General features: G+C 44.7%; 1 protein-coding gene and 1 long non-coding RNA gene across 7 annotated transcripts; one reads left to right on the plus strand and one right to left on the minus strand.

Moving 5' to 3' along the window:
- Positions 1 to 721: 721 nt before the first annotated feature.
- On the minus strand, positions 722 to 27,059 carry ADIPOR1 (adiponectin receptor 1). 6 transcript variants are annotated; one of them, XM_060178613.1, is made up of 10 exons: positions 26,880 to 27,058; positions 22,810 to 22,983; positions 13,840 to 14,080; positions 12,167 to 12,283; positions 9,938 to 10,109; positions 9,308 to 9,494; positions 8,850 to 8,939; positions 7,708 to 7,895; positions 2,245 to 2,438; positions 722 to 1,606 (listed from the first exon to the last, which is right to left on the minus strand). In XM_060178613.1, the coding sequence occupies exons 3-10, from the start codon at positions 13,981 to 13,983 to the stop codon at positions 1,478 to 1,480; spliced, it is 1,221 nt and encodes a 406-aa protein (XP_060034596.1). In that variant the 5' UTR covers positions 13,984 to 14,080; positions 22,810 to 22,983; positions 26,880 to 27,058; the 3' UTR covers positions 722 to 1,477. The 6 variants fall into 6 exon arrangements, with proteins under 6 accessions (XP_060034596.1, XP_060034597.1, XP_060034598.1 ...); XM_060178614.1 differs by lacking the exon at positions 26,880 to 27,058 and adding an exon at positions 26,460 to 26,655; XM_060178615.1 differs by lacking the exon at positions 22,810 to 22,983 and having other exon boundaries at positions 722 to 1,626; positions 26,880 to 27,059.
- On the plus strand, positions 2,403 to 5,487 carry LOC132534609 (uncharacterized). The gene is made up of 2 exons (XR_009546322.1): positions 2,403 to 2,475; positions 5,309 to 5,487. It is a non-coding gene; the product is annotated as an uncharacterized LOC132534609 (long non-coding RNA).

Raw genomic sequence — 27,059 nt, forward strand, 5'->3', positions numbered from 1 at the left:
CATTACATAACCATCATGTTGTTTACCCCACCCCTCCCTCTAACCTAGTAGCATCTGGTTTGCTCTAGAATTCCTAACTTGCCAATATGGTTGGAGTGATATGGTTTATCATTTTGGTTTTAATTTACATTTATCTAATTACCACTTGAGGTTGAGAAGCTTCCTGTTTATGGAAATAGCTGGATTATTTTTAAAGGATTATGTGTCCCTCCAGCTGTACAAGCTTGACCATTGAATGAACTCAACTTTATTTAGGTCCAGAAAACTGCTAACTACCCACATTAACTCAGAAGTGACTACTGTGGACCTTATACTCAACAATGAACAAAACAGAAGTCAGGTTGAATTTAATTCAAAAACAGAAGGAGAAGAATGGGATAACCCCTTGACAAGACAATCTTCAGCGAGACAGTTTTAATAGACGTAAATTCTAAAATAATGTGTAGCAGGCCTTTGATATTCAAAAGGAATATATCCTAACACTTGAGAATTTTCTAATTATTGACTACTATGATAGCATACCAGTTTCTCCATTGTCTACAATACATAGTGAAAGATAAAACTGTCTCGAGGAGAAGCTAGGAATTCAATCAGGCCATTCACTGGCCTCATTCACTGCCTGGCAATGCCTATGATTCAAATATGTGCCTCCACAGAACCAAATTATTTTACTGGTCTTGATTTTTTGGCGTTGTGTGAAAACATTTGAGAGGCCACAATGTTAAATACCAAGCGTCTTCTGTACTTTCTTTTATTATCATCATACTCTTTGCATCAAGATACATAGGAATGATAGCAGGTTTCTTTGTAAAGCTTAGTATTAAATATTAAATATCTTTCCCCATTTAAATTTTACATTACTCTGCTAAGAAAAAAAAAAATTAAAACTCAAGTTGCTTGAAGCCTGGACACACTTCCATGATTAGCAGGGCTATGTAAAAGTCAGTAACTTTGTTCTGTCTTTGCTGTAAGTGGCAGATCCAGGCCCTACAAAGATTGGACCGGTAATTTTTTTTTTTTTTTTTAAAGTGTGCTACAAAAATGGGTGGCTTGTTATAAGCCAGGTTATAAAGGAAGGGTATGGGTAAGGAAGGGGCATTTTCTTCCAGAAACAGAATTTCTGAAGAGCCCCAGTCTCTGCCCTCCCCCCCACCCCCCTTGGCTGGAGGAAACATAGAATCTCAGCGTGAGCTTTCAGGTAACTGTCTGTGAGGGGACAGACAGCAGTTGCCTTGCTGAGGAGGGGGATGCTGAGGAGGATGGTTAAGTTTCACCATCCTGACTCACCTCAGCTACAAAAATAGAACGTTTATTGCCCAGTGGGTGTGAAAGTGGGCTGAAGCTTAGTTGGTACTGAATTTTCTCTAAGAGGTTTCTTCTAGAAACAGACAACTCAGACTTTTCCTTTCACTTCAGCAAAGAAGTTATTTTTAAAAGCACTTGGGAAGTTCCTCCTCCACCCCTCAGGTAGGAAGGCTCAGAGAAGGGAGTCATCAGTACAGCCACCTTCTAGGCCGTAACGGAATTCCTGAAGGTTGGAGACCCCATAGAAGTGGACAAAGGCTGCTGCCACCACCAGCACGTGGAAAATCTGATGCGACTGGAACTGTAGGAACAAGAAAAGGACTTTAGGATAATGGATTAGAAATAAGTCAGAAGGGAGTCGGGCGGTAGGGCAACGGGTTAAGCGCACATGGTACAAAGTGCAAGGACCGGTGTAAGGATCCCGGTTCAAGCCCCTGGCTCCCCACCTGCAGGGGAGTCGCTTCACAGGCGTTGAAGCAGGTCTGCAGGTATCTGTCTTTCTCTCCCCCTCTGTTTTCCCTTCCTCCTCTCCATTTCTCTCTGTCCTATCCAACAATGATAACATCAATAACAACAACAATAATAACTACAACAATAAAACAATAAGGGCAACAAAAGGGAAAATAAATATAAAAAAATTATAAAAAAAAGATTAAAAAAGAAGTCAGAAAAAGCATCTGATGCTCCTGCTCCTGATAAAATTTTTTTTAGCATCATGAAAGTAATATAATAGTTGTAGAAAATGCTACAGAAAGTCTTATAAGTAACATACTAAAATGTTGACATTGGCTCCCCCTTACCCCCCACCAATTTTTCCTTTATACATGTATACTCCCAAACACCACATGGCCTTGAAGTGTCTTTAGCACCTTTAGACCTTGACCTTTAGCTGGGCCAATCACTACTGTCATAGTCCCAGCTCGAAGAGTCATTTCTTACCCATATATCAAATTTTCCAGGAAAGAAGCGCTCAGGAATTCGAGCAGCATAAAGGCCAGCTCCGGTGATATACATCACAGCCATGAGGAAGAACCAGCCCATCTGACCAACTGTGGTGGCCTTGACAAAGCCCTCAGCGATAGTAAAATGCATTGTGGGCACAACACCACTCAGGCCAAGTCCCAGAAATACTCCTGAAAAAAAAAAAAAAAACAGAGGAATGAATGCCAAGTAAGCTACTCCATGTTATCATACTCTGGAATTTAAATGTTTGCTGTAAGTACCCCCTTTTTTTTTTTTTTTGGTAAAAAGTACATGTTCAAATCTAGCCATAAGATAAATAACCAAAAGATATTTCTTCAATATACAGAAATGAAAAGACTGAAGAGTTTATATCGCTACTGCCTTTTTAAAAGAGTCAAGAGCATCTCTGACTCTTATTTTTAAATATTTATTTATTTATTTATTTATTGACTTATTTATTGCCTCCAGGGTTATTGCTGGGGCTCAGTACCTGCACTACAAATCCACTGTTCCCGGAGGCCATTTTTCCCATTTTTATTAACTTTGTTGCCCTTGTTACTGCTATTTGTTAGGACAGATGGAAATTGAGACAGGAAGGGAAGACAGAGACAGAGAGAGAAAGACAGACACCTGCTTGTGAAGCAACCCCCTTGCAGGTGGGGAGCAAGGGGCTTGATCCTTTCACATGGCCCTTGTGATTCACACCATGTGCACTTAACTCGCTGTGCTACTGCCCAGCCCCCCCTTTATTTGTTTTTAGTGGGTAGAGACAGCCAGAAATTGAAGAAGTGGAGACAGAAAATGAGACACACACATGTAGCACTGCTTCACCACTTGTGAAGCTTTCCCCCCACATGTGGGGGGGCTTGAAGTTGGGTCCTTGTACATTGTAACATATGCACTCAACCATGTGTGCCACCAACTGGCCACCCACTCTTATTTTTTAAGAAGTGAAACAATAGACCTCCATTTAAACAGATCAGAAGCTGTTGGTTCAGGAGGTGGCACAATGGTAAAGCATTGGGATTATATACATGAGGTCCTGAGTTTGACTCCTATCATCACACATGCTAGAATGCTGCTCTGGCTTAACCCCATGGGCGAAGAAAGCAGACTAGATGGCGGCACAGTGGGTAAAATGTTGGCCTTTTAAATATGCGGTCCTGAGTTGATCTGCAGTACTGCATAGGTCAGAGTGGTTCTCTCTCTCTCTCTCCCTCTCCCTCTCTCTCGCCTTCTGGGTTATCACTGGGGCTCGGTGCCTGCACTATAAATTCACTGCTCTGTGGCTATATATATATTTTTTAAATTTTTGGATAGGACAGAGAGAAATTGAGAGAGGAGCAGAAGACAAAGGGGGAGAGAAAGACAACTGCAGACCTGCTTCACTGCTGGTGAAGAGACCCCCCTGTAGGCGGGGAGCCAGGGGCTCGAACCGAGATCCTTGTGCAGATCCTTGCAGTTCATACTATGCGCACTTGACCTGGTGCGCCACAGCCTGGTCCCCTTCCCTCTTTTCTCATAACTTTTAAAATTTATTATTATTATTATTGCCTCCAGGGTTATTGCTGGAGCTCAGTGCCTGCACCATGAATTCACTGCTCCTGGAGGCCATTTTCCCCCCTTTTGTTGCCCTTGTTGTTGTAGCCTTGTGGTTATTATTGTTGCTGATGTCATTCGTTGTTGGATAGGACAGAGAGAAATGGAGAGAGGAGGGGAAGAGAAAGATAGACACCTGCAGACCTGCTTCACCGCCTGTGAAGCGACTCCCCTGCAGGTGGGGAGCCGGGGGCTCGAACCGGGATCCTACGCCGGTCCTTGCACTTTGTGCCACGCGCGCTTAACCTGCTGTGCTACCGCCCGAACCCCAATATATATATTTTAATGTTGTCAGTGGTTGCTGAGGCACAAAAATAAATAAAAAGTCAAATTAAACTAGGGGGTCTTCATGTAGGAGGAAGCTGGAAAGTCTTTTTTAGGTATGTTCAATGTGGCCCATGACTTTAGTAATTTTTGTCTGAGCCTGATACCATGTGGGTGAACTAAAAATATTGTCTGGGAAGATGGTGTCAGAGTTGCCAATAGGACAAGAAAGCTGGATTAGGGCATAAACTAGCTCCCAAATATGAGAAGTGTATAAATACTGTTAACTGTGAACCCCATCAATCAATCTGACCTAGGCCTAATGTCTGTTCATATTTAGCACTGGGGCCTGTGTAACCTCTGAGTCAGTCTAGGCTCACAGTTTATGTTCACACCTAGGAACATTCTAGGCTGCACTCATTTTAGGGCTAACCTTCCTCGAGTGGTATAGTAGGTTGGCCCAGTCTCCAGACGGAGAGTGGGGTAGTCCCTACAATTGCTGCTCTACAGTGAGGGCAGGGTCCTAGAGAGGCACACTAGGGGGCTTATGACATTCCTGATGGAAGTGACCAGTGATGTTGAAGGGAATGTTAATGTGTGAATGCAAGGATTCCCTGACTAGATGATGCTGGGGAGAAGCTGGGGAGTCGGGCGGTAGCGCAATGGGTTAAGCGCATGTGGAGTGAAGCACAAGGACCAGCTTAAGGATCCCGGTTCAGAGTCCTGGCTCCCCACCTGCAGGGAGTTGCTTCACAGGCGGTGAAGCAGATCTGCAGGTGTCTATCTTTCTCTTCCCCTCTCTGTCTTCCCCTCCTCTCTCCATTTCTCTCTGTCCTATCCAACAATGACACCATCAATAACAACAATAATAACTACAACAAGAAAGCAACAAGGGCAACATAAGGGAATAAATAAATAAATAAAATAATAGAGAAGCTTCCAATAGAGGGGATTGGGAATTGTATCCTTGTTATCTTATAATCTTGTTAATCATTAGACCACTAATAATTTTAAAATGTCAAGAGCAAGAAACAAATGGGTACTTGTCTTGACACCGCTATATAATATGTAAGACACAAGGAGTGAAGGAATCACCTTCTATTTTGTAGATAAGTTTGTTAAAGTATAACATGTACAGCATGGTTAGTAGTTGGTGAATATTTAATTCTCTTAATAGAATGTTAAAACACAGCAGGTATTAAGAAGCTTAAAGGGCCTAACTCAACAAGACAAACACAAGACTCAAAGTGAAAGGATGGAAAACTACCATACAAGCCAACAAACCACAAAAAAGGTCAGGAACAGCTATTCTCAATCTGATCTGATAGACCTTAAAATAAACAAAATTTTAAGAGATAGGGATGCACATTACTTGATGCTCAGAGGAACAGTCAATCAAGAGATCTTAATGATTATTAACATCTATGCACCCAATGAGAGGCCATCTAAATATGTCAAACATCTACTGAAAGGGCTATAGCAATATATTAACAGCAACACAGTTAATAGTAGGGGATTTCAACACCCCTTGGATGTTAGAACAGAAACTACCAAATACCGAAGAGGAAAATATTGGCAGAACTTTTTTCCATAAAAATTTTAGAGGTGGGAGTCGGGTGGTAGCGCAGCAGGTTAAGCGCACATGGCGCAAAGTGTGGCGGAAGGATCCCGGTTTGAGCCTCTGGCTCCCCACCTGCAGGGGAGTCGCTTCACAAGTGGTGAAGCAGGTCTGCAGGTGTCTTATCTTTCTCTCCCCCTCTCTGTCTTCCCCTCCCCTCTCCAACAATGACAACATCAATAACAACAATAATAACTACAACAATGAAAACAACAAAGGGGAATAAATAAATATAAAAAAATTTTAAAGGCATCTTCAACGAAATGAATCCAATTACCAAAAAAAAAAAAAAAAAGTGAATAATAAACACAAAGCAGAACTTGCACTGGGTCTGGTGTATGGCACCAAAGCAAAGGACTCTGGGGTGGGGGGAGAGGGTCCAGGTCCTAGAACATGATGGCAGAGGAGGACTTAGTGGGGGGCTGAATTGCTATATAGAAAACAGAAATGTTAACAGGGGTAGATAGCATAATGGTTATGCAATGAGACTCTTACTCCTTAGGCTCCTAGGTCTCAGGTTCATGGTGAATTCACCTTCTTTAGCCCATCTTGGATGGAGCTCGAAGATATGTTAAGTGAGATAGGTAGGAAACAAAAGGATGAAGGCGGGATGATCTCACTCATAGGCAGAAGTTGAAAAAACAAGATCAGAACAGAAAAACACTAAGTAGAACTTGGATTGGAGTTGGTGTATTGTACAGAAGCAAAAGACTATTGGGGGGTGTGGGGCGGGGGGTGTTCAGATCCTGAAACATGGCAGAAGAGGACCTAGTGGGGGTTGTATTGTTATGTGGAAATGTTACACATGTACAAACTATAGTATTTTACTGTTGACTGTAAACCATTAATCCCCCAATAAAGAAATTTTTTAAAAAAGCATAAAGGGTAAAAGACTAGTGGTAATCGGTATATTGCTTCAAGTAATAAAGGTTTAATATAAAAGTCTAAGGACACAACACAAAGATGCTATGCCTGTAGTTACAATATTAGTTGTCATCAGTATTTATGCTGATGGTATTTTTTTTTGTTTTGTTATCTTTATTTACTTACTGGTTAGAGGCAGAGAGACACCTGCAGCACTGCTTCACCACTTGTAAAGCTTTCCCCCTGCAGGTGAGGACCGGGGACTTGAACCAGGGTCCTTGCACATTGTAACGTGCCCTCAACCAGGTGCGTCACCACCCGGCCCCTCTGATGGTATTTTTTTTCTTTACCAAACCAAGTATTCTATTCCCTTAGTAAAATGATTGTGGATGTTTTAAATTTAACCTCTTAGTTTGAGTGCTTATGACTTAGGTCATTAAACTGACTTGACTTTGAAGAACTTTTTAAAAAATATATTTATTAGATACAGAGAGAAATTGAGAGGGGGAAGGGAGATAGAGAAGAGATACCTGCAGTACTTTTTTATTAAAATTTAAAAAAAAAAATTTAATTTTTTAACCAGAGCTCTGGCTTGAACCTGAGACTTTGGAGCCTCAGGCATGAGAGTCTGTTTGCATAACCATTATGCTATCTACCCTCCGTCACCTGCAGTCCTTTTTCACCACTTGTGAAGCTTCCCTCTTGCAGGTGGGGACCAGAGGCTTGATCCTAGGACCATGTGCACTTAACCAGGTGTGCCACCACCTGGCCCTGACTTTGAAGAATTTTTAACTTTCTTAAATCAACTATATGAGTAGCTACAGCTCTACTTCAACATCTCAACTTCTACTTCTACAGCTCAACTAATTCACCAGCCTGGTAATGATCTCTCCTCTTTGGATCCTATTAATAGGGTATGAAACTTAGGGAGTACTGACTGAACTTTGAAAACTCGTGCTATTTTGAAATTTCTAAACACAAGTAAGGACTTGCACAGGGTCTCCAAACTGTAAACCTTAGGGCCTAGGGTTGAATCTACTGGGCTCAAGGTCCAAGTACCTTGAGTCTACACTATTGTCTTTTTTCCTACTTACCTGCTCTTGTTTGTCGGTGCTTAGGAGTGGCAAACCGGTCCCACTGTGCCACAATGATGGCAGAAATGCCCAGGATACAGACGATGGAGAGGTAGATGAGCCGTGGCTGTGGGGAACAGTAGAAGGAGTAGTACAGCCAGGGGACAAAGCTCCCCATAATCAGTAGGGCAATCCCTGAATAATCCAGTCTAAAAAGGAAGGATAAAAGTGAAGTGAATCACAGTGAGAAGTGGGAGAATTTCCCTGGCTCATTTAATGAGTTTTTCCCATTCTCCACCCACTTCCACATTTGGTCATCTCCAGACTACACCTGCACTGAGTATAATCTATTTTATATTTTGGATCCCAAAATCCTGTAAGGTCAAACACTTCTATTCTGCAGTGGACTATTTAAAAAATTAAGACCCAACAAGTCGGGCAGTAGCGCAGCGGGTTAAGTTCATGTGGCGCAAAGCGCAAGGATCCTGGTTTGAGCCCCCGGCTCCCCACCTGCAGGGGGGTCGCTTCACAGGCGATGAAGCAGGTCTGCAGGTGTCTCCTTTCTCTCCCTCTGTCTTCCCCTCCTCTCTCCATTTATCTCTGTCCTATCCAACAACAACATCAATAACAACAATAAAACAACAAGGGCAACAAAAGGGAATAAATAAAATAAATAAATATTTTAAAAAATTAAGACCCTGGCTTTAACGATGAAGCCATATCCCTTTCCCTCAGTTGTAAACGGTCATATTCCCCTACTGAATACTTAAATTCAGGAGTCATAGTTCTGTTGGTTCCTAACAGAAGAGTTCTGACTATTCTGACAGGTAGAACTCTACAATCAAGACCCTTAATCTAGCAGCATTACTAAAGAGTATCATCCTGTCTCACTTGTTTTTCTCATAAGCAGAATGCTTACTAGTGTTATCAATCACTACCAGCAGAACCAACACTAACAACAAAAGCAAGCAAATAAACTTGCACAACTCCAAGCTCACAGCGGAACACGGGAAGCAGTAACTGATGGGCATCTGGGGCTCCCAGCAAGGCATGGGCAGCTAAGATAAGCTTGACTTTACAGCTGGGGAGGAATACTAGTCGAAGTGTTTCTACCACACCCACTTTGGTTTAAGTCAACAGGAAAGTAAGACAGTACTAGTTACTTGGTCTTAGAAAGCAGTCCTCTGGCTCCCCAGTTCCACACAGGATAGTAGGATGCAGGTAGGAAGTGTATTCCTGTAACTGGGTGCCATCTGTTGAGGAGGTAGCACTAAATTTTTTTCAAGAAGAATTTAAAAGTTTCACCCTATTAGAGCCACAAAATAAGAGTTTTTCTCCTCTGGCACTTCAGGGAACCTTCGGAGTCACTGGAGTTCCCTGTACCTCATCGCACTCAGATCACAAGTTACAGTTGTAGTCCAGTCTTTCTCTACTCATCTTTTTCTTCTTTTAGTCATTGCCAGAGCGTCATAGCTCCAGGTTAATTTTTTCCCCCCAGATGGAAAGAGAAAACCAAGGGGCAGGGGATGGACAACACAGTACCAAAGCTTCTCCCACTGTGGTGGGGACCAGGCTCAAACCTGGGTGGGCCAGCCCTCTAGAGATGTCCTTTTTGACTCACTTGGAAAACGTCCGAGAAACTTTTTCTGAGTGACAGTAGACGGTGTGGAAGAGCCAGGAGAAGCTGAGGCAGAGTACTGCACCCAAAAAGAACATCCCAAAAACCACCTTCTCCTGTAGAGGAGCCATGAAGTACATATTTGGTCGGAGCATGGTCAAGATTCCCAAGAAGAGAAACAGCACAAAACCTATGGGGGGGAGAAAACGCCTGAGAAAAAATGGAATACATGCACTCTGACAAGCTACTTAACGGATTTAGCTATGGGAAGTGCATATTTAGTAGAAAATGGCACTAGTCTTACACACTCAGAAAAAGACCTTTTTTTTTTTTTTTTTTTTTTTTTTTAAATACTGGCATTTTACTTTGATGACGGGCTTTATGAAGTTGAAGCAATTGCTTTCCATAGTTCTGTCATGGATCATGTGAAAACATTTAGTGCTAATTTCTCCTGTTGCCAGGCTTTCCTCTCCCCAGTCTTCAAGGTGAGTGATTAGGGGTCAACCAAGCTTTTGAGGCACAATGCCAGCTTGCAATCAAGCCAACTTTGTTCTTCTTTCTCACAGACAAAGGCTATGCTTAATCATATGGCACTGAAGGAAAATGACAGCTTCCCAAATCCAAATCACTCACCAAGCAGATGGGTCCAGATGTTGCCAGTTTCTGTATGGATTCGGAAGATGCTCTTGAAACAGGCCCGGAAGGAGGGCATGGGAGGCCGATGGCCGTGTAGCAGGTAGTCATTGTCCTTCAGCCAGTCAGGGAGCACATCATATGGGATGACCCTCCAGCGGCCCTCCCAGACCTAGAAAATAGACACTTTCTAAGTGCCAGTACAGGAGGCTGTCGTCAGGCTTTGGATGGTCCTAGAGCAGAACTAGCCTGGACCTGGAGAGATCCAAGACACAGAGGCTGGCATAACACTGATGTGGATTCTGACCATTTTTCTGCCTTTTTTTAAAAAAAAAAAAACTAGAGCATTGCTCAGCTCTGGTTTATGGTGGTGCAGGGGATTGAACCTGGGGCTTTGGAGCCTCAGGCATGAGTCTCTTTGCATAATCATTATGCTATCTCTCCCCAGCCCTTTCTGCTTCTTTCTTCTTATGTTAGTTTATCTGGATATGCTTTAGATATATATTTTTAATTAATTAATTTTCCCTTTTGTTGCCCTTGTTCTTTTTCATTGTTGTTGTAATTATTATTGTTGTTATTGGTGTCGTCGTTGTTGGATAGGACAGAGAGAAATGGAGAGAGGAGGGGAAGACAGAGAGGGGGAGGGAGAGAGAGAGAGACACCTGCAGACCTGCTTCACCGCTTATGAAGTGACTCCCCTGCAGGTGGGGAGCCGGGGGCTTAAACCGGGATTCTTACACCAGTCCTTGTGCTTCACGCCACGTGCGCTTAACCCACTGCGCTACCGCCCGACTCCCAAAATGTGTGATTTTTAAAGCATATCTATAGTTCTACTTTTGTCTTCATTCAAAAACTGATAAATAGCTAAAGCATGGGAGTCGGGCAGTAGCGCAGCAGATGAAGCACACGTGGCGCAAAGTGCAAGGATCATGTGAGAATCCCGGTTCGAGCCCCTGGCTCCCCACCTGTAGGGGAGTTGCTTCATAAGCAGTGAAGCAGGTCTGCAGGTGTCTATCTTTCTCTCCCCCTCTCTTGTCTTTCCCTCCTCTCTCCATTTCTCTCTGTCCTATCCAACAACAACAACAGTAATAAAAAACAAGGGCAACTAAAGGGAAAATAAATAAATAAATTCAAAAAAAAAATCACACATTTATCCTTCACTTGTTCCTCTCTTCTAGGAGGCTATGGCTGTCTCTGCTCTATCTTTTCTCCTCTAAGGTTTTACTTGGCTGAGACTGACTTCTCAGAGCACGGGCACTGGGCAGAATCCAGAGTGTGGAAAAAAATATCTTTACTGTATCTCAAAATTTTAACACTTCCTTAATTTGTAAACATGGGCATCAGACCACAGAAATTATTGAGCTTGTGACTCTTATCACCAACAGAAACCAGATATTTCAGACATAAGTTTTATAGGTATCAAAATATTACTTCTACTTATCACTTAGAAACTACAGCTTTGAGGGCTGTGTACTGAGTAACCACAGGCTTCTTGTTTTTCCCTCTATTTCTGTCTCTAGCAGAAAAGAAAGAAAGGGGGGTGGGGGAGCCACTGGGAACGATGGAGTCGCTGTGCAGGCAAGCCTGGTGGCAAAATAAATTATGATTTTTCATAAAACACATTAGCTTGTTATTAATGCATATTAATGTATTAGTGAAAAACCTCATCTTATGTCACACCTCGATATTTTGATGACCACTTCAGGGATCATAGGCAAAGAAGTCAAAAGCTCCTGTTTCAGATTATATGTTTTGAACAATGCTTAACAAAATAGGCAGCAAAAGTTTAATCTGTCTTATTTCATCTTAAAAACAAACTGGTTATAAACACTTGAATGAGTACATATGTTATCGTGCACAAGGACTCGGGTGGGTTCAAGCCCCTGGCCTCCACTTGAGTGGGGGAAAGCTTCATGGGCGGTGAGAGAGATCTGCAGGTGTCTCTCTTTTTCTCTCTCTCACCTCCCCTCTGTCCTTAAGAGAGGAAGGAAGGAAGGAAGGAAGGAAGGAAGGAGTAAGAAAAAGGCCACCAGGAGCAGTGGATTCTTCATCACATAGGCACTGAGCTCCAGTAATAATAAGCCTGGTGACAAGAAAGAAGGGAAGAAAGAAAAAGCAAACACTCCCAGGGGTATAAAAATTCCTCAAATCAATGAACGCTTTCCAGTTTGGAAAATCATGTAAATCTGCTGCCCTCCTCCTCCCAGGACAGAAGCTATTAGGCCGCACCTTATAGACAAACTCTTCCATCTTCTCCATGGCATGGTGGGCTTGCAGGGGTAGTGTCAGCACCCGCACCTCCTCCTCCTCTTCCTGGGGAACTGGGCATGCTTGCTCTTCTTCAGCCTGTAGGAGGAAAGTATCAAAAAAACAATCCTAGGAGTCATCTCATAAAGTGTACTACTCCAGGAAAATCCAAACGTAATTCTTTCTGCCCAGTCTCTCTCATAAATAGGGTCTGGATGTGGTCCTTTCTCCAAAAGTAAGACAGTTACTGAGTTTACAACATGACGGCTCAAGATGACTAATATTTGGTAAGTGCTGAGGTAAAAGCTCAGTTCAGCACCCAGGAGGCTGGAGGAACAAACCATATCTAATTAAAAAAAATTTTTAAATTTCTTTGATAGAGACAGAGAGAAATCAAGAGGGAAGGGGGAGATAGAGAGAGGGAGAGACACCTGCAATACTGCTTCACCACTGGTGACACTCCCCCCACTATAGGTGGGGGGCTAGGGGCATGAACCAGGGTCTCTGCACAAGGTAGTGTGTGTGGATACGCCACTGCCTGGCCCCCAGATTTTTTTTTTTTTTTTTTTACACACAGGGCACTGTTCAGCTCTGGCTTATGGTGCTGTGGAGGATTAAACCTGGGACTTTGAAGTCTCAGGCATGAGAGTCTGTTTGCATAACCATTATGCTATCTCCCCTCCACCTGATCTAAATATTCTTGACAGTGGAGAATTCTCCACTTTCTGTTTCCCAAGCCTTTCTTCCATACCTCAAAATTCAGTGGCAAAGAGAACCTAGTAGATTCAAAAGTCCATTCGCTGTTCAAATGAGCAAATTAAATCTGTTCATCCTTTCCACCTCACTGACTCTGGGGACGCTGCCATGACAGAGCCTTTGTAGCAGTTCCCAAGAGCACCTGACTGGCTCCACAGAAAGCAGAGGCACTGACGGCAGTTCCCAGAGGAGTCTCAGCACACGGTGTACATGAGCAAGAGCGCCTGCCTCCCGAGCAGAAAGCATTCTTTCTCCCAAGGCTCCAAACCCTGGTGATGCAGAGCCTAGCAATTCAGCGCCTCCGGTTTCTTTCTCCTGTTGATGGTCCTTGGTAAACAAATGGTTCCTCTCTGACTTTACGCTACAGATTCTTATTTACCCCGGTATCTACTCTTTCTCTCTTCCTCAATAATAAAGTCTAGTTTTATTCAAGGTGGTCTTATGTAATTTTACACATGCCCAATAAAAAGACTACATTACCTAACCTCCAGCATCGCATCGCTGAATATAAATAGGAAAGTAAGTTCTGGCCTAGCAGTAATAAGAGAGACACGCTTATCTTGTCAAAGCTATAGGGATTTCTGTTAGTTACATGCAGTCAAACCTTATGTAATTGTTTCCTTCCTCCACTCACAGACATTTACTCAATCAGATTCCAGGCCTTGTGCTAAGCACCAGAGTCCTAAAAAATGAGTGAACTCACAAAAGTTTACAAAGGAAAAATACATAAAAAGGTTAAGTAATGCTTTTAGTAAGGCCTGGGATAGAGATATTCCCAGGGTGCTATGGCTCCTCCCCTTTTTAGGAGGGAGCTGTAATCTGAAAAAATGAGCACTGACAGAGATGCCTATGGACAGCAGCTGATCGCAGGGTGAGTCCTACGGTGACCACTTACTTACTTTGGTTGGGTTGGTGACTGCCCGTTGTTTGCCCTTCTCTTCTAGCAAGGGTCCCAGTTCAGCCAGTTCTACGGTGTCAGTTTCCCTGGTGCTGGCAGGAGCCCCATTTCCCTGTGCCACCACAGAGCCCTTGTGAGAAGACATCTGGCTGGTACCTCAATTCCCTGCAGTTTCAGCTTGGGGAAAGGTTGGGGGGGTCTCTCAGCCCCCGAGGGCAGAGATCTCCTTGTGATGGTAGACACTAAAAGCGAACACAAACAAGGTGTATTGAATAAGACAATTAGTCATAGTGGAGGAGACAGCCCAGTGGTAGAGCATGGGGCTTTCACGCAGGCGGGTCCTAGGTTTGATTCCTGGCACTATATACGCCAGGACTAAGTGATGCTCAGGACTGTCACTCAAAAACCTTTTCCTGAGAGTCGGGCGGTAGCGCAGCAGGCTAAGTGCAGGTGGCACAAAGTGCAAGGACCAGCATAAGGATCCCGGTTCGAGCCCCCGGCTCCCCACCTGCAGGGGAGTCGCTTCACAAGTGGTGAAGCAGGTCTGCAGGTGTCTGTCTTTCTCTCACCATCTTCCTCTTCTCTCTCCATTTCTCTCGGTCCCATCCAGCAATGACAACAACAATAATAACTACAACAATAAGGCAACAAAAGGGAATGATAATAATAATATATATATATATATATATATATATATATATATATATATATAACCTTTTCCAGAAATACTACAAAAAAGAGCTAACCAGCTCATGCCATGTCTCCGGTATAAAGGCTAGTTAACTGCTAAAATAACATCTTTTCCTCATTCTCCCTCTTTAACATCACCCTTTACTCAGAAACTCACTCATTTCACAGATAAGGCTACAAATATGTCTGATAGCGTGCCTTCAAAAGATGTTTCGTTATCATCCAAATTACCACCACAGGAAAACAGCTACCCACCCTCAACTTCCTCCCCCACACATGGGGCCCACCCAGTGAGAAGAGTCAGACTTACCGCTCCCAAACCAGTGTGCCCAAGAAGGGTCTGGCTGGTTCAGATTGAGCAACTGAACCATGAAACCAGTACCTGGCTTCATTTCCCCCAAGACTACCCACCCAGGCTCAGAGAGGAATTACACGTCAATGGCATTCAGTAGGGCCTTTTATCTACAAATGCTCTGGGAAGTGGGCCTCAGATGAAGGAAGGAACTTGGTCTTGGGTTAGATGCCCAGTGATTAATTTTCCATGAGGTCTACTGACTCTGTTATAATGTGAGATCACCTGCGTTCAGCATTTGGATAATGAGCTTTCATTAGAATTTCTCCTTATAGTAAGCAACAGCTTACCTGGAAGCAGGAAATTGGAGGCAAGGTGGCAGCCCCAGCCTTGCCCTCTGTAACACACATACCAAACAACAGGCTAAGTGACAGCTGGTGCCAACCACCATGGGCCATGACCTAAGCCCCACTCACACTCACTTTTCAGAAACTAGAGACTCGCACACAAATCCTTTAGGAAAACCAGTGAAACCCAGAACTTAGTCTTCGAGGAAAGGTCTCTAACATTTCAGTTTTTCCTAAAGTGGAGCTTTACGCATTAGGCTTTAGTGAGGTCACGGGGAGATGAGAATATTAGAAAGAGTGAATGGGGCCAGGCAGTGGTGCTCCTGAGTGAGCGTATCTGTGCAAGCACTCAGGTTTAAGTCCCTAGTTTCCACCTGAGGGGGGTGGGGAGGTGGAGCGGAGCTTCGCGTGTGGTCGATCAGAGCTGCAGGTGTCTCTTTCCTATTAAAAAAGCAGGGAGGTATACTCAAGAAATTCTACTATGTTATAAATGACTAGCTCTAGTTACCCTCCCCCACATACAAAAAAGAAATTTTATTACTCAAAATAGCAGTAACCAGTGTACAGGCATTTCTTCCATTGGTTGTCAGAGTCCTGATAACCACAGGCCCAGTAACACCTACATGAGGAGCCAAGTGCATCACAGGAGGTGAAACTTTGTTTGTTTTAATATTTTATTTACTTACTTTCCTTTTTTGTTGCCCTTGTTGTTTTTATCATTGTTGTGGTTATTGTTATTGATGTTGTTGCCGGATAGGACAGAAAGAAATGGAGAAAGGAGGGGAAGACGGGGGGGGGGGGGGAGAGAAGAGACACAGACACCTGCAGACCTGCTTCACCGCCTGCGAAGCACACCCCCCCCCCCCCCCGCAGGTGCAGAACTGGGGCTCGAACCAGGATCCTTATGCCAGTCCTCGAGTTTTGCGCCATGTGTGCTTAGCCCGCTGCGCTATAGCCTAATCCCCCAGGAAGTGAAAGAAAGTGAGAGAAAGAGGGAAAGAGAACCAGAGGTGGTCTGGGAGGTGGCACAATGGATAAAGCATTGGACTCTCAAGCATGAGGTCTTGAGTTTGATCCCCAGCAGCACATGTACCAGAGTGATGTCTGATTCTTTCTCCTATCTTTCTCATCAGTCAATAAATAAAATCTTAAAAAAAAAAAAAAGAGGGAGCCAGGCGGTAACACAGTGGCTTACGCATAGGTGGCACAAAGCACAAGGACAGGTGGAAGGATCCTGGTTCAAGTCTCCGGATCCCCACCTGCAGGGGAGTCGCTTCACAGGCGGTGAAGCAGGTCTGCAGGTGTCTGTCTTTCTCTCCCTCTCTCGTCTTCCCTCCTCTCTCCATTTCTCTCTGTCCTATCCAACAACAACGACATCATCATCAACAACTACAACAATAAACAATAAGGGCAACAAAAGGGAATAAATAAATAAATATTAAAAAAAAAAAAAAAGAAAGAGCCAGAGCACCACCCTGAAACATACAATGCCAGGGACACCATGCTCACAAGCTAGACCTCCTGCGCCACTTCCCAGGCTGTGGGGACCAACTTGTAAATAAATGAACAGTATCCTTTTGGCTGGAGCAGCCATCTTCCAGCAAATCATCAAAATGACTAACACAAAGGGAAAAGGAGAGGTGCCCCCACATGTTCTCTAGGCCTTTTAGAAAACATGGAGGGGTCAGGCAGCAGCGCAGCGGGTTAAGCGCAGGTGGTGCGAAGTACAAGGACCTGTGTAAGTAGAAGGACCTGTGTAAGGATCCCGGTTGAGCCCCCATCTCCCCACCTGCTGGGGAGTCGCTTCACAAGCAGTGAAGCAGGTCTACAGGTGTCTATCTGTCTCTCCCCCTCTCTCCATTTCTCTCCGTCCTATCCAACAACAACATCAATAACAATAACTACAACAAAAAAAACCAAGGGTAACCAAAGGGGGGAACAATGCATAGACCTTGGGCTGGGGAGTTAGCATAAAACAAAAACAAAAAACACGGAGCTGTTCCTTTGGCCACATATAATATGCGGATCTATAAGAAAGGTGATATTGTAGATATATATGGGCACTGTTCTAAAAGGAATGCCCCACAAATGTTACCATGGCAAAACTGGAAGAGTCTACAATGTTACCCAGCATGCTGTTGGTATTGTTGTAAACAAACAAGTAAAGGGCAAGATTCTTGCCAAGAGAATTCATGTTTGTATTGAGCATATTAAGCACTCTAAGAGCAGAGACAGCTTGAAATGTGTGAAGGAAAATGATCAGGAAAAAAAAAGGAAGCCAAAGAGAAGGGGACTTGGGTTCAACTGAAGTGCCAATCTGCTCCACACTTTGTGAGAACCAGAGCTGCTGGAACCCATTCCCTATGAATTCATGGCATGATCAATATAAAAACTTAATAAAATATCAGAACTATAAAAAATAAATAAATGATGTAAGTATGGCTTTGCTTCTGAAAGGAACTCTCTTCCACAGTTCAATCACTATATACAAACATCTCTGACATCTTGTGCTAGTTTTCTGTCTTATCCAAAAATAATCACAGCTGTTTTTTTTAGGGATTACGGGGGTGGAGGGAGACACAGGACATATGTAGACAGGTGAGGGCAATCTCAAAACTGTCAAGTTTCAAAACTGTTTCAAAACAGTCAAGTGATGCTCAACTCACAGGCACATCTAAAAGCAACAGGCAAGCCCAGTTTAAGGGAGACAAAATAACTGTCTCCAGAACAGACCTTTCTGCGGTGTCAACAGAGATAGTTCCTCTTCCTTCAAATGTGCAAGACTCTGACAAGACAGATGCCAACTCACTGTCAGAGCCCAAGGAGAACAGGAAACTGGAGGCCCCTGAAAACCTCAGGAGATAGGCAGCCCATGTGAGAAACAGCACTGGGGAATCTTTTTTCACTAGGCTGATCACAAGGCTTACTTCCTCTAAGGGAAGCTCTACGGAATTAAGCTTTGAAAGAATAGCTTATATCAGAGCAAACCTCACAAGTAGCTTTAAGCATCTTGATGAAGTCTGAAGAGGGAAATATGCTTAGAACACTACTGCTGGGACCGGGTGGTAGTATGCCTGGTTGAGCGTATGAGCTACCATGCACAAGGACCCGAGTTCAAGTCCCCTGTCCCTACCTGCATGGGGAAAGCTTCATAAACGGTGAAGCAGGGTTGCAGGTATCTCTCTTTCTCCTCCTCTCCCTCTCAATTTCTCTACCTAGTAAAATATTAAGGGGCTGGAGGGTGGCACACTCAGTTAAGTGCACATAATACTAAGTACAAGGACCCATGCAAGGATCCACGTTCAAGCCCCCACTCCATACCAGCAGGGGGGACACTTGACAAGTGGCAAAGCAGGTCTGCAGGTGTCTATCTTTCTCCCTCTCCCCTCTAAATTTTTCTCTGTCCTATCAAGAGAAAAAAGAATGACTGCCAGGAGCAGTGGAGTCGTAGTGCTGGCACTGAGTCCCAGCGATAACCCTGGAGGCGAAAACAGATAAAACATTTTGAAAGTTTACTGCTTTCAGCACTTCAGAGGCATGCCACAGGGTGGGGTGGGAGGCTGTTGTCAGGTTCTGGTATAAACATTCATGTCACTGGTTTTGACCAGAACTCACATTTCAAAATGAGTGAATGAGTGGGAGACTATTCCATGCAGCAAGCACATGACTTACTAGCACCCTGCCACTAGCTAAGGGCTTATACACGTATCCTTCTGCTCATAGGGCTTTCTCTTCCCTCTCTCTTCCTTCTCCCAGAGTAAGACAACAGTCACTGAATATTTAACGAATATACATAGTATTAGTACCTTAAAGCAAAATACAAAGTTAAGCTGTCAGTGTCTCCAAATAGCCTATAATTAGATGCATAGTCATTTTTGATGTACAAAGTATAAATAAATGATAAAATGTCATTGCTCCGGGAGGGTGGCAGAACGAGAGACCACCCTAACTTTAGTCATTCAAATAAGGAAATAATGTGTGACTATTTTATTAGAGGCAATGAGACTATAGACAAACATTTTTTTAATGCTGTACTATGTCATACATGTGCTGTATGGCTGAGTAACTTCCTGGGCTCAATTATTCTTTTTTTTTTTTTTAAAGAATTTATTTATTCATGAGAAAGATAGGAGGAGAGAAAGAACCAGCCACCACTCTGGTACATGTGCTGCCGGGGATCGAACTCATGACCTCATGCTTGAGATTCTGGTGCCTTAGCCACTGCGCCACCTCCCGGACCACAGCTCAATTATTCTTATTTATAAATAGTAGTAGTAACAGCAGCTGCAGAAGAGGAGGAAGAGGAGGAGGAGGAGGAAGAAGAAGAAAAAGAGGAAGAGGAAATGGAGAGAGAGGGTCACAGAAAGGAGACACCACAGCACTCCATGGAGCTGCCCTGCTGGTTGGGCTGGAACCCAGGGCCTCACGCTTGGAAGCATGCGCTCTACCTGAGGACCTATCTTCGACCTCCATGACAAACTTTTTTTGTTGCCCTTGTTGTTTATTATTATTGTTGTTGTTGTTATTGTTGCCACTGCTGTTGCAGACAGAGAGGGGGAGAGAAAGATAAGACACCTGCAGACCTGCTTCACGGCCAATGAAGCGACCCCCTGCAGGTGGGGAGCCAGGATCCTTACGCAGGTCCTTGCAAAGGCTTTGTGCCACCTGTGCTTAACCTGCTGCGCTACCGCCCAGCACCTGACAAAATAAGTTGAGCAATTAGGGTCAAAGGGCAGCAAAAGAATCCGGATTGGTATTACATATCTATGATGGAACTGAGCAGTGCAGCCTACAGGCCTACAAACTGGCATTTGTAACTTCCACACCTAAGAAACAATAGGTGACTCACAAGAGAGGAGCCTACCAGCAACACCCTAGGAAAGAGACACTTAAAAAGAAAGAATTAGAAGGGCCTCTGTCTCCAACCCCAATCTACATATCCGGAAACAATGACAAGTAATTTACACAGGAACATGGAATGGATCTGCCTGACCTGCAAGAATCCATGGAGGAGACTTGGAAGAACTTTGAGGGGTAAAAAAAATGGGCTCCTGGAGAAGCAGGTTTGGGATGGATATCCCTGCTTCCACACTGCAATATTTGCTACTTTTTGCTTTTAATAAAACATCTTATTGTAGCACAAAAATCAGAGGGCTGTTATGGGCCAGGACCTGGCAAACCCAGAATGCTAACACTTCAGCCCTTTTTCAGAGAGGAGAGGAGAGGGAGAGGGAGAGAGGGAGAGAGAGAGAAAGAGGGAGAGGGAAGAGGGAGAGAGAAAGAGAGAGGGAGAGGGAGAGGGAGAGAACCAGAGCATCACTCTAGCACATGTGATGCTGGGTATTGAACTCCTGACTTCATGCTTAAAAGTCCAATGCTTTATCCATTGCCACCCCCCCCCCCCCACCTAGTCATCCATGTAGGTATTTGTAGTAATCTCCTCATTTGACCTAAAAAGGTTTTATGCCCTCCAATGTGTTCTCTTCTCCTGGGATGACCTCAGCCTCCTGGCTATCATTCAAGCCTTTTCCTTTTTCTGTCCAATCACTTTCTGTTAAATCTTCTGATTTCTCCAGCATCTCTATCACCAGGCTCCTGAACCTCCCTTCAGAACTGTCTAGATAGACCCAGTTACTAAAGCTAACAGACACCCCAGTTAACTTCTCACATAAAATGTATACAGTGGAGGTCAGTAGAGATCATGCCATCATCATTAGCAAAGTCCATTATTCCTTCTGGTTTTCTAAACTGCAGCAACACAACAGGAAAAACAAAGAGAGGGAGAGAGACAGACAGAAAAGGACGACTGGTCTGTCAAAGAGATGAATAACAGGACCTGAAGATAAGCTTCTCAATGAGTGGGCTCACAAACAGCTGAGCATTGTTACAAGGGGATTCATCTCTATCAGGTCAAAATCAGCACAGCCTCCTATGGTATTAATTCTGGGAGCACTACAGAGAGTCAAATATTATTATTAAAATCCACTGCTCATAGTCCATTTTTTATTGGACAGAGAAATTGAGAAGGGAGTGGTAAGATAGAGAGGGAGAGACACCTGCAGACCTGCTTCATAGCTTGTAACCCCCCACCCCCAGGTGGGGAACCAGGGGCTTGAATTAGGATCCTTGTGCTTCGTACTATGTGTGCGCTTAACCGGGTGAGCCACTGCCTGGCCTCTAAAGAGCCAAATATATTTCCACTTTCTATCAGCTTTCTATGCTTTATGTATCTTAGAGGAAACACATTTCCCCTCAAACTCACCACACCCAATATGACAAATTATAGTTGAGCCAAATCCAACTGAGCACATTTTTGATGGGATTTCTTTAACTCAAGAAATAAATCTTTACCAGTAAACGGTCCAACTGGATAGAGTTAAGGTATTAGAGAATAAAACTGTGGAAGATGGGAGGTGCTTGTGGGTCTATAAATAAGATAATCCTGTGCTGAACTTGAGAGATTCTTAATCGTCACCATGAGCTAGAGAACTTATTTCATATATATGTGTGTGTGTGTGTGTGTGTGTGTGTATTTGGACATATTTAGTCTGTGAATTAGCTCCCAGGCTATTGCCCTTTTTTTTTAATCGTTGTTGTAGTTATTGTTATTGCTATTGATGATGTTGTTACTGATAGATAGGACAGAGAGAAATGGAGAGAGGAGGGGAAGATAGAGGGGGGAGAGAGAGAGAGACACCTGCAGACCTGCTTCACCACCTGTGAAGTGACTCCCCTGCAGGTGGGGAGCTGGGACCCTTACTCGGGATCCTTACTTTGCGCCACGTGCACTTAACCCGCTGCGCTACCACCCAACTCCCGTTTTTTTTTTTTTTTATCTTTTAATCTTTGTTTATTTATTGGATAGACAGCCAGAAATTGAGAGGGAAGGAGATGATAGGTAGAGAGACAGAGAGACACCTGCAACACTGCTTCACCACTTGTGAAGCTTTCTGCCTGCAGGTGGGGACTGGGAGCTCAAGCCCAGGTCCTTGAACACTGTAACGTGTGCTCAACCAGGTGTGACATCACTTGGTCCCACTCCCAGGTTTTCCTGTCAATAATAACACACTTTCCCTACAGTCAAAGGCATAAAACTTTGAGAAGTATTTATTTATTTATTACAAGTAATTCTTTTTAAAAAATATTTATTCCCTTTTGTTGCCCTTGTTTTATGGTAATTATTATTGTTGTTATTGACATGGTTGCTGTTGGATAGGACAGAGAAATGGAGAGAGGAGGGGAAGACAGAGAGTGGTAGAGAAAGACAGACACCTGCAGACCTGCTTCACCACTTGTGAAGCGACTCCCCTGAAGGCGGGGAGCTGGGGATTCAAACTGGGATCCTTAATGCCGGTCCCTGCGCTTTGCGCCACCTGCGCTTAACCTGCTGCGCTACTGCCCAACTCCCAAGAGTAGTATTTATTTTTTAATTGAAGTAACACTGATTTGTGAAAGAGTCACAGCCATATGCTGGTTTCAGGTGTCACAGCATTATAAATCAACATCTGTATATACTTCATTACAAATCAACATCTGTACAGCATGATTTTCCACAAAGAAAGTCTCTCATCTTCTAAGAGTTTTTTAATTGACAATCCCCTGACCCATACAGATTCCATGAGTAAGTGCAACGTATGGTCACCTTGGTTCCCACTGTTGTCAGGCCAGACTAGTCGGGTCCTAAAAGCACAGCAATCTTCTCTATGTTGTGGCTCCCAAGAGAAGAGGGAGGCAAAGCGAGATCTATGACCGAAAATCACCAAAGCAGCAGAGGGGCTCCATCTTCCTACCTGATGCCAAGTATCACTGACAGAATCTGAAGTGGAAAGTTACAATTTAATTTCTTTTGTAGCTCTTTTCCAGTAAAATTATTCAAGTAGGTCTTTCTGACCTTGAACTGAGGTAAGTTTTTCAAAGGCCACAGTACAAAAGAAAAAAAGAAAGAAAGAGAGAAAGAAAGAAAGGAAAAAGGAAAATAGTATACTGTATAGGTATATAAATTATTTCATGGGGCCAGGCAGTGGTACACTGGACTAAGCACACATAGTATGAAGTGGCAAGGATCCTGGTTGAAGCGCCCCCATCATCCCCACCTGCAAGGGGGGGGGGGTCGCTTCTCAAACAGTGAAGCAAGTCTGCAAGTAAGTGTCTATCTTTCTCTCTCCCTCTCTGTCTTCCCCATCCCTCTGAATTTCTCTGTCCTATCAAAATGAAATAAACAAACAAATAAATACAAGACTTTCACATGAGTAACACCTGACTTTCCAGCACATTCCAGAGATTGGGTCAATACAGCAGTAGCATATTATGCTGATCACTTTATACTGTGTATCACAGAAGCCCCACAGGATGCAAAAACAAATTCAGTTCATGCCTGAAAACCAATCACTTGAAGCTGATCTGGCTACAGGGCACTTGGTTCTCACTCTCTCATTAGTTAAAAACAAAACTTTTTTTAAAAGAAATTTTCATTCTAAGATAAACTACAAACTTTGCAAACATTAGCCATACCCCCAACACTTATGATCAGGACTAAGAAATTAACTTTTGAGCAAAGAGAGAACAAAGTCTCCAGGACAACTTTAGGAAACAAACGGGACACTTAGAACAGAACAGAACAGAACGTAATGCTTTTGATGAGTACTTGCATCAGAAACAAGCCCTTCATGATTAATAACGCTTCTGGAGTTGGGCTTCACATTACAGGAATCAAAGAAAACTTCCTTGAGGGGGTCGGGTGGTGCAGCGGGTGAAGTGTTCCTGGCGCAAAGCACAAGGACCAGCGTTAAGGACCCTGGTTCGAGTCCCCCACTCCCCACCTGCAGGAGAGTCGCTTCATGGGCGGTGAAGCAGGTCTGCAGGTGTCTATCTTTCTCTCCTCCTCTGTCTTCTCCTCCTGTCTCCATTTCTCTTTGTCCTATCCAACAATGAACGACATCAACAACAACAATAACCACAACAAGGGCAACAAAAGGGGAAAAAAAATGGCTTCCAGGAGCAGTGGATTCATGGTGCAGGCACTGAGCCCCAGCAATAACCCTGGAGGCAAAAAAAAAAAACAACAAAACTTCCTAGAACTTAAGAAGTACAAAAATCCTTTATTCAGACAAGAATACTGATTACTTACAAGTTATGTATGACACTGTGGCAAGAGATAAGAGGAGTTAGAGACCTGACATGCTTGCTGACCTCTACTTTACTGGTGGGGGGTAGGGTGGGGTGAGGAATGGGAATCAGGTCAGCAAAATAGCTCACTTGGTTAGTGTGCTGCTTTCCTGTGTGCACAGCCCAAGTTCAAGGCCGCCCTCACTGCACTGAAGAAAGCTTCAGTGGTGTGATCCCCCTCTAACTCTAAATTTAAAAAAATAAATAAAAGGCACGAGGGAATCACCTTCCCCTCTACTACTACTACAAGGCTAAATGCCATTAAGTGCTGCAGGAATTTGGCAGACAAATTCGATTTTAGTTGAAATGATCAAGAGGCAAACACTAGAAGAAGAAGAGGTCTTGTGGAAGACTTTTTTTTTTCCCCTCCAGGGTTATTGCTGGACTCAGTGCCTGCACCATGAATCCACCGCTCCTGGAGGCCATTTTTTCCCCCTTTTGTTGCCCTTGTTGTTGTAGCCTCCTTGTGGTTATTATTGCCATTGTTGATGTTGTTCGTTGTTGGATAGGACAGAGAGAAATGGAGAGAGGAGGGGAAGACAGAGAGGGGGAGAGAAAGATAGACACCTGCAGACCTGCTTCACTGCCTGTGAAGCGACTCCCCTGCAGGTGGGGAGCCAGGGGCTCTAACCGGGATCCTTACACCGGTCCTTGCGCTTTGCGCCACATGTGCTTAACCCACTGCGCCACCACCAGATCCCCCCCCCCTTTTTTTCACCAGAGCAGTATCAGCTCTGGTTTATGGTGGCACAGGGCATTGGAGCCTCAGGTATGAGGGTATCTTTGCATAACCATTATGCTATCTACCCCCGCCCATGAAAGACTTTTTTTTTGTTATTGGATAGAGACAGAAAGAAATTGAGAGTGAAGGGGGAGATAGAGAGATAGACGCCTGCAGACCTGCTTCACCACCTGTGAAGTGACGCCCCTGCAGGTGGGGAGCTGGGGGCTCGAACCAGGATCCTAACCGGTCATTGCGCTTGCGCCACGTGCGCTTAAGCCACTGCGCTATCGCCCGACTCCCCATAAAAGATTTTTATGAAAGGTTTTAGATAGGTAGAGATAGAAGCAGGCCTCTCAGGAGGGTGTGTACTATCTTGTGACTCAAGGCAGCTAGGAAGGAACACAGTTGCCAGGACAATATGCACAATTCACTTTTCCATGTGGGAATTTCAGAGAGGTAAAATGAGGCCAAACTCAAGAAAACGAAGATGGCCTAAAATCCTACCTATCATGGTTTATTTTGTCCATTAGCAACCGGGGGCCTGGCAGATTAATGTTGCTTCCTGATGCTTGTCTGCCATTCCTTCCTACTTGAAGGCAAAAACAAAAACAAACCACCACCACCAACAACAAAAACGGTCAATTATTTTGTTTGCTTTACTACCCCTTGGGAGTCAGGACGTTTCTTGGTCACTGAAGACAGAAAACTTTCTGAGCCCACTCAGAAATAGTTTTGTGGAGCTCTGCCCTGAGGTGAACTTTCAGACGTATAACACCAATTTTTAACATTGATTCCCCAACTGCCAACCAGTATATGGGGGACACAGAAGTTACTCCTGGAAGAAAGTAAAATAGTGGCTGCAAGCTGGAACTGCTACCTCAATACTGTAATGTCTGCAACCCCCCAGTGTAAACTGTACCATCCAGTGCCCATATTACACTACCATCAGGAACAGCAATTGCACAATCACAGGTGACCCAATCCCGGTGGAGAGAAAAGCCGTAAACATCCCACTTCGACATCATTTTAGCAAAGAACCTGCCACAACCAGTCTGCCCCCGATTTAGGACGGCAGCCCCCACACCGCAGCTGTGATCTCTGGACACCTGGTGGGAACAGTCTTCCTTGGGTCAAGTGCTAGCGACCCCCTCTCCTGGCACCTAAAACTATAAACCCTCCTCCGTTTCTCATTCGCCTAGGAAGCTGCAGAAAGCGAGGGGGAAAGCAACATTTGTTTTTTCTTCGTAAAACAATGGCTCGAAGACCAAAAAAAAAAAAAAAAAATCTCCACCCGCCCCCAAAAGTAGTTTAGATGCTGCTCACATTTCAGCTTTGAAGATTATGTTGCCAGAAAATTGCCCAACCACCCACCCACCAAGATGGGGGACCTGTCACAGTCTGACCTGCCAGAGATGTGGGTGCAGGAGCCCCAGGACCCGGGGCGACCCTGCACCCCGTCCCCACTCGCCCAGCGCGCGGCCGCCGCACCGGCTCAGCTCCAGCCCGGCCCGAGACAGTCAGGATCCAGACGTTTCAACCCCCAACGGGGCGAGGGAGCCACGGCCCGCCGGCACCGCAGCACCGCAGGCGGGGATAGACCGGCTGCGCAGCCCACCGCGCTAACCTGCCCCCCAGGCCGCCCGGGGTGGCGCGGTGGGCGGGGCCGGAAATGTTTACCAGCCGCCGGGAGACACGGCCGGCGCCGGGCTGGGGGCTCGGATGCCCGGGAGGCTGACCCACGGCGATCCCCGCCGCAGACCCGGGCCGAGGCCCCGGGGCCTCCTGAGATCCGGCCGAGTCTCGCCCGCTCCGCGATAACTTACGGCCGGCCGAGGGGGCTCTGCTGGGGGCCGCGGTCCCCCGCGCTACATCCCGCGGCACAGAAGGCGGCCTGCGGCCGAGCGGCCCGGGATCTTCAGTGCCCGCCCCGCGCCGGAAGGGGCGCGCGACCACACAGCGTCACCTCCGCGGCCGCGTCACCTCCTCGCGGGCGCTCCTGACCC

The sequence above is a fragment of the Erinaceus europaeus genome, chromosome 19, assembly GCF_950295315.1.
Source record: "Erinaceus europaeus chromosome 19, mEriEur2.1, whole genome shotgun sequence".
Lineage (NCBI taxonomy): Eukaryota > Metazoa > Chordata > Mammalia > Eulipotyphla > Erinaceidae > Erinaceus > Erinaceus europaeus.

Coding starts and splice junctions, on each gene's coding strand:
- ADIPOR1 (XM_060178613.1), bottom strand. CDS start 13,983: ATGTCTTCTCACAAGGGCTCTGTGGTGGCACAGGGAAATGGGGCTCCT. Junction 10,110..12,166: donor TGGAAGAGTTTGTCTATAAG/GTGCGGCCTAAT, acceptor TCTATTTTCTAG/GTCTGGGAGGGCCGCTGGAG. Junction 1,607..2,244: donor CTGGAAAATTTGATATATGG/GTAAGAAATGAC, acceptor TTGTTCCTACAG/TTCCAGTCGCATCAGATTTT.